The 7670-nt window shown below is 36.1% G+C and overlaps 1 protein-coding gene across 2 annotated transcripts in view; it reads left to right on the forward strand.

The window, feature by feature from the left end:
• mao (monoamine oxidase) overlaps positions 1–5862 on the forward strand; it is an 83994-nt gene extending 78132 nt beyond the window's left edge. The window contains exons 14-15 of one of the 2 annotated variants that reach the window (XM_061879679.1): positions 1848–1910; positions 3202–5862. In XM_061879679.1, coding sequence (XP_061735663.1) covers positions 1848–1910; positions 3202–3360 — 222 coding nt within the window. In that variant the 3' untranslated portion in view covers positions 3361–5862. Of the gene's footprint in view, positions 1–1847; positions 1911–3201 lie in introns of those variants that run through there. The other variant, XR_009802957.1, reaches the window with a different exon arrangement.
• The last annotated feature ends 1808 nt before the right edge of the window (positions 5863–7670 follow it).

Raw genomic sequence — 7670 nt, forward strand, 5'->3', positions numbered from 1 at the left:
TTGATGATATTATGGACCGTAGATGTTGAAATCCCTAAATTCCTTGCAATTGCACTTTGAGAAACTTTGTTCTTAAACTGTTTGACTATTTGCTCACGCAGTTGTGGAAAAAGGGGTGTACCTCGCCCAATCCTTTCTTGTGAAAGACTGAGCATTTTCTGGGAAGCTGTTTTTATACCCAATCATGGCACCCACCTGTTCCCAATTAGCCTGCACACCTGTGGGATGTTCCAAATAAGTGTGTGATGAGCATTCCTCAACTTTATCAGTATTTATTGCCACCTTTCCCAACTTCTTTGTCATGTGTTGCTGGCATCAAATTCTAAAGTTAATGATTATTTGGAAAAAAAAAAAAAAGTTTATCAGTTTGAACATCAAATATGTTGTCTTTGTCGCATATTCAACTGAATATGGGTTGAAAATGATTTGCAAATCACAGTTTCCCAACTCATATGGAAATGGGGTTTGTCTATATATATATATATATATTATATATATATATATATATATATATATATATATATACGCACTCATATATACATGTACAATATACACGTTTATATACACATATATCTACTTACATATTTGTTATGTATATGTATATATGTGTGTACGTGTACGTGCTCATGTACATGTATATTATTACTTTACATGAAGACTGCTTTCGGACCCTGGCCGGATTTTTTTTTTGCCAAATTTGGCTCCCAAGTCAAAAGGTTCGGACGCCCCTGGTTTCCTGTTTCACTGGATCTGCTTAGCACACAGCTTCTAAAACTCGTAGCTCATCCTCTGTATCGCATGACCCAAAATAGGAGGTTCTGGATCATCATTTGTCCCAAAGTAGTCATAAAGTTTTTGTATATTTTCAAGGGCTCCAAGGGGCAAAATGCTTGCAGTTTGCTAGCAGTTTTTTTTGTCTTTAGAACACAGGGAAAAGAGCAAGTCATGTTCTTGTCACACATTGGGATTGGGAATGTTGGGGAGAATGTCCATTAAAAAAAAAAAATGCAGTTTTCCTTCAAGTCAGCAGTTTGGGGCCTTCATGGCAGCTGTAGTCTTGAATGTAGTCTCCTGGTTCAAATGTGTTTCAGAAGTGAACACTCAGACGCTAAATTGGGTTTGAGACCCCGGATTAAGGGCTTCACAGTGGCAGAGGGGTTAGTGCGTCTGCCTCACAATACGAAGTTCCTGGAGTCCTGGGTTCAAATCCAGGCTCGGGATCTTTCTCTGTGGAGTTTGCATGTTCTCCCCGTGAATGTGTGGGTTCCCTCCGGGTACTCCGGCTTCCTCCCACTTCCAAACACATGCACCTGAGGATAGGTTGATTGGCAACACTAAATGGTCCCTAGTGTGTGAATGTGAGTGTGAATGTTGTCTGTCTATCTGTGTTGGCCCTGCGATGAGGTGGCGACTTGTCCAGGGTGTACCCCGCCTTCCGCCCGATTGTAGCTGAGATAGGCGCCAGTGCCCCCCGCGACCCCAAAAGGGAGTAAGCGGTAGGAAATGGATGGATGGATGGACCCCAGATTCAGCTATGGAGTCACTACATTTTACTGCAGTGCCATCTTCTGGATGTTGTAGGGCAGTGGTCCCCAACCTTTTTGTAGCTGCAGACCGTTTTGTTTTTTGTTTTGTTTTGTTTGGTTCTTCTTTGTCATGAAAAGGGGAGTTTTTTTGGGTTGGTGCACTAATTGTAAGTGTATCTTGTGTTTTTTATGTTGGTTTAATAAAAAAATTTAATAAAAAATTATTCTGCGGCCCGGTACAAATCGAGCACTGTTGTAGGGCACTGCCCCACCTGCCCCCATATGGCCACTATGACGTCATCATAAGATGTTGTGTTCCAGGTCTTGTGTGAAATGGGTCGAATCAGCCGCAGTCAGATCTGGCAGACGGAACCCGAGTCCACGGTGAGAGGAAATCTCCACCGCACTATAAAGCAGGGGTCACCAACCTTTTTGAAACCAAGAGCTACTTCTTGGGTACTGATTAATGCGAAGGGCTACCAGTTTTGCCAGAAATAGCCAATTTGCTCAATTTACCTTTAATAAATAAATTTATATATATATAAAAAATGGGTATTTCTGTCCGTCATTCCGTCGTACATTTTTTTTCCTTTTACAGAAGGTTTTTTGTAGAGAATAAATGATGTAAAAAAACACTTAATTTAACGGTTTAAAAGAGGAGAAAACACAAAAAAAAAGGAAAACTAAACTTTGAAACATAGTTTGTCTTCAATTTCGACTCTTTAAAATTCAAATTCAACCCCAAAAAATTAAGAGAAAAACTGGCTAATTTGAATCTTTAAAAAAAAATTTAAACAATTTTTTATGGAACATCATTAGTAATTTTTCCTGATTAGGATTAATTTTAGAATATTGATGACATGTTTTGAATAGGTTAAAATCCTATCTGCACTTTGTTAGAATATATAACAAATTGGACCAAGCTATATTTCTAACAAAAACCAATCATTATTTTAAAAGAAATTCAAAAGACTTTGAAATAAAATTTAAATTTGATTATTTTAAATCAAATTTTAATCTTAGTAAGTTTGAAGAAATATTTCACAAATATTCTTCATCGAAAAAACAGAAGCTAAAATGAAGAATTAAATTAAAATGTATCTGAGATAGGCGCCAGTGCCCCCCGCGACCCCAAAAAGGGAATAAGCGGTAGAAAATGGATGGATGGATTATCATTCTTTACAATAAATAAAAAAATACTTGAACATTGATTTAAATTGTCAGGAAAGAAGAGGAAGGAATTTAAAAGGTAAAAAAGTATGTGTTTAAAAATCCATAAATCATTTTTGAAGTTGTATTTTTTTCTCTAAAATTGTCTTTCTGAAAGTTATAAGAAGCAAAGTAAAAAAATAAATGAATTTATTTAAACAAGTGAAGACCAAGTCTTTAAAATATTTTCTAGGATTTTCAAATTCTATTTGAGTTTTGTCTCTTTTATAATCAAAAATGTCGAGCAATGCGAGACCAGCTTGATAGTAAATAAATACAATTTAAAAAATAGAAGCAGCTCACTGGTAAGTGCTGCTATTTGAGCTATTTTTAAAATAGGCCAGCGGGCTACTCATCTGGTCCTTACGGGCTACCTGGTGCCCGCGGGCACCGCGTTGGTGACCCCTGCTCTAAAGACACGTGTCATGTGACTGAAGACCCTCTAACCCCTCCTCCTACCGAACAGGAAGTGGTGGCGCTCCCCTTTGTGACCACCTTCTGGGACAGGAACTTGCCATCAGTGGGCGGAGTCTTCAAGCTTATGGGCGTCACCACTGTGGTGTGCGTGCTCGCCACAGCGGCCGGCGTGGTTGCCTACAAGAAGGGGCTCCTCCCGCGCTGTTAAGGGCCCGCCCAGGAGCCCCGACCGCCGCCCCGTCCAGTCCCATGTGGCTCGACACGCACCGCGAGGAACACGTAGCAACACGGAACTTTTGAAGTGGTTTTAAAAAAATAATACAACACACCATCTCTACTACTCCGTGCACTGCCAGCCATGTTTACTTTCATGATCACCTGGGATTTTTTTCTAACTGTGTGTGTGTGTGTGTGTGTGTGTGTGTGTGTGTGTGTGTGTGCGTGTGCGTGTGCGCGTGCGCGTGCGCGTGCGTGTCAAATTACCTCTGCTCATTATTTTAGGTGCTGATTAATAGTGCTGATGCAGCATTTGTGCCACGGCAAGACAAGTCACACAGGAAGTTGAACAACACTTCTGGTACTCTCTCCTTGTTTGTTTGGTTCCATTTGTTCATCAGTCCCTATTAAAGCCATACAAAAACTAGAGGCATTATTTTACGTTTTATAAATAATTTGTATAATTTATCAGAGTAAATCCATCCAGTGATTTTTTTGTGTGTTTAAATATTTAAAGTAAAAGCATGTATTTGTCAACATTTTATACTAATGTAATTATCCCAGCAGGCACAAGACATGAAAACAACGTTGAGAACTTGTTGAATTAGGTCCTGACGTTGAACAACTCAAATACAACGTTGAAACAACATACGTTTTGACAGCGTTGAATCAATGTTGGGTTCTGACGTTGATTTGATCACTGAATGTTGGTCATTTCCCAACTAATATTCTACAACACAAATACAACGTTAAAGGCCTACTTAAACCCACTACTACCCACCATGCAGTCTGATAGTTTATATATCAATGATGAAATATTAACATTGCAACACATGCCAATACGGCCTTTTTAGTTTACTAAATTACAATGTTAAATTTCCCGGGAGTTTCGTCTTGAAAATGTCGTGTAATGACGACGTGTACGCAAGACGTCACGCGTTTTTAGGAAGTATGAACGCTGCGCACACACACAGCTAAATTTCGTCTGCTTTAACGGCATAATTACACAGTATTTTGGAGATCTGTGTTGCTGGATCTTTTGCAATTTGTTCAATTAATATTGGAGAAGTCACAGTAGAAAGATGGAGTTGGGAAGCTTTAGCCTTTAGCCACACAAACACACGGTGATTCCTTGTTTAAAATTCCCGGAGGTGAAAATTTACTATGGATCAGAGCGTGGTCAAGCAAACATGAATCCAGACCAAATGTCAACCAGCAGGTTTTGGTGAGAAAATTGTGGTTAAAAAGTCGCTTCTTACCGGAGAAAAGCTGAGCTTGTGCCGTCCATGAAGCTGTCGTCGACTTCCCTGACACATTGGCGTCAAGACACCCGTGGAGACACCCTTCCGACTATCAGATACTATTAAACTCACTAAAACACTAGCAACACAATAGAAAGATAAGGGATTTCCCAGAATTATCCTAGTAAATTTGTTTAAAAACATCGGAATCCGTCTCAATGCATTTGCGTTTTTTTTTTTTCTAGTCCGTCACTATCAATATCCTCAAACACGAATCTTTCATCCTCGCTCAAATTAATGGAAAAATTGTCGTTTTCTCGGTCCGAATAGCACTTTTTGTTGGAGGCTCCCATTAAAAACAATGTAAATATGTGAGGAGCCCCCACACTTGCGACGTCATCGTCGGCAACTTCTGGTAGAGGCAGGGCTTTTCTCTTAGCACCGAAAGTTGTGAACTTTATCATGGATGTTCTCTACTAAATCCTTTCAGCAAAAATATGGCAATATCGCGAAATGATCAAGTATGACACATAGAATGGACCTGCTATCCCCGTTTGAATAAGAAAATGTCATTTCAGTAGGCCTTTAAAACAACATGCTTTTTGACAAAGTTTAATCCCTAGTGATTTAGGGCTATACAGTATAAATAAACATTGATTGACTGATTGAATGTTGGGTTATGACGTCGATTTGACCATTGAATTATGGTAATTTCCCAACCAATATTCTACACTCAAATACAACGTTGAAACAACATTCTTTTGACAACATTTAATCAATGTCAGGTTGTAACATTGATTAGACCATTGAAATTTGGTCATTTCCCAACCAATCTTCTACAACTCAAACATAATGTTGAAACAACATGCTTTTTGACAACGTTTAATCATTAATCGGTTCTGACGCTGATTTGACCATTGAATTTTGGTCATTTTCCAACCAATATTCGATAACACAAATACAACATTGAAACAACATGCTTTTTGACGGCGTGTATTCAATGTTGGGTTCTGATGTTGATTTGAACATTGAAATTTGGTCATTTCCCAACCAACAACATGGATCCAACGTTAGACATCAACGTTTACAAATACAACTATTTTGCAACGTTGTTTCAATGTCAGTTTTAAAGGACATGTACGTATAATCAACGTTGATTCAATGTCTTGTGTCTTCTGGGATTGTATAGGGGAAATGTAAATAATAATTATTAACACAAGTAAAGTATAAAAGATATATAACTATAGATACAACACTTCAATGTTATTTATTCTCCAAAGAGAAATGTCCATTTTTTCAAATTATTTTTTGTAAGGAAATAACATTACAAAGTTGAATAATTAATAAACTATTCATCTTTAACTTTTATGTACTGCACTGATTTTATCCCTGAAAAAAATATCAGTTTTTAGTTTTAGAATGCTTTTGTATTTGACATGCGTTATTGTTTTGATATGTTTGGTTTTTTAAAGGGAAATTGAAAATAAAAAAAAGGATGAGTCGTATTTTAAATACATTTTATTATACTAACTTTTATCCTAGAGGGTGAATACCACATTTGAGTCAATTTTATTTTATTTTATTTTTTATTTTTATTTTACTTGCATTATATGATACTACACTATGGTTGTTACAAGAGCAAATGTAATATAGAAATTGGGACAAAAGACATAATAATGATAGTAAAATGATACTTTAACTACGCATTCAAAAAAACATTACTTAAACTACCCTCACTCCCAAACATATATCAACATTCATGCATTTTTACAGATCAGTTATTTTAGGATTTTATTGGGAATTTCTTAGGATTTGTTGACAAAAAGAGTCCAGAGTGAGGCCAGACTGCTCGTTAATTGTTGATCAATGTGATGCAAGCATTTGAATGTAATTCCTTCACTCTAACAGAAGTCGTACCTCTCATCGCTTATCCCTCTCTAATGAAACTCTTTTTTTTTTTTTCTCTGCAAAGGAGCTTTTTTAAAATTGTGTTGCACTTTAGTGGGAGCTTTAATATTTGTAACAATACAACATTTTAATCACACATTTTTTTGAGTAATATATGAATAAATAAAGGGTTATAGTAGCTTGGAGAAGCAACATAACTGTTAATGTTCATTGTTGAGCACTTTTGTACAATCGTGTGTGTGTGTGTGTGTGTGTGTGTGTGTGTGTGTGTGTGTATGTGTGTGTTACCAGTGTAGTCTCTGTTGTGCCTTATTGAGGAAAAAAGGAGTTGTTATTGTTTTTCAAATTGGCATTTGTCATAAGTGCCTGTTTGACTGGACACTCTGCAACACCCTCATTCATTCATTAATCCTGTGTCCACGGCATCCTGTTCTCCTGCTTTTGATGTCTGAAATTCATTGAAAAAAAAGTGGTGGTATTGATTTAGATAGAAGAGAAACAGATGGGAAAAGATGAAAAAAATAAATCTTTTACTCCTTTTCTAGGCATACTGTCGTTGATTATTGCATTGTCACTGGAAAATGCAGTACAATATGTATTATTCATAAATATAATTTTGTTTTTTTGGGATTATGTAAATATTATATATATATATATATATGTATGTATATATATATATATATATTTAACAGTTTTAGTACTGTTATTTTTTTATTATTTAATTAAATGTATTGGCATAAATACAATATATATACAGTATGTGTGTGTGTATAATATATATATATATATATATATATATATATATATATATATATATATATATATTAAGGCTGTGAATCTTTGGGTGTCCCACGATTCGATTCAATATCGATTCTTGGGGTCACAATTCGATTCAAAATCGATTTATTTTTTTTCAATTCAACACGATTCTCGATTCAAAAACGTATTTTTTCCCGATTTAAAAGGATTCTGTATTCATTCAATACATAGGATTTCAGCCTGCAGGATCTACCCTAGTCTGCTGACATGCTAGGAAAGTAGTAGATTTAAAAAAAAAAAAAGCTTTTATAATTGTAAAGGACAGTGTTTAATCAACAGATTGCAATAATGTAAATTTGTTTTAACTATTAAACAAACCAAAAATATGACAAAT

This window comes from Nerophis ophidion, linkage group LG19 (assembly GCF_033978795.1).
Source record: "Nerophis ophidion isolate RoL-2023_Sa linkage group LG19, RoL_Noph_v1.0, whole genome shotgun sequence".
Taxonomy (NCBI): domain Eukaryota; kingdom Metazoa; phylum Chordata; class Actinopteri; order Syngnathiformes; family Syngnathidae; genus Nerophis; species Nerophis ophidion.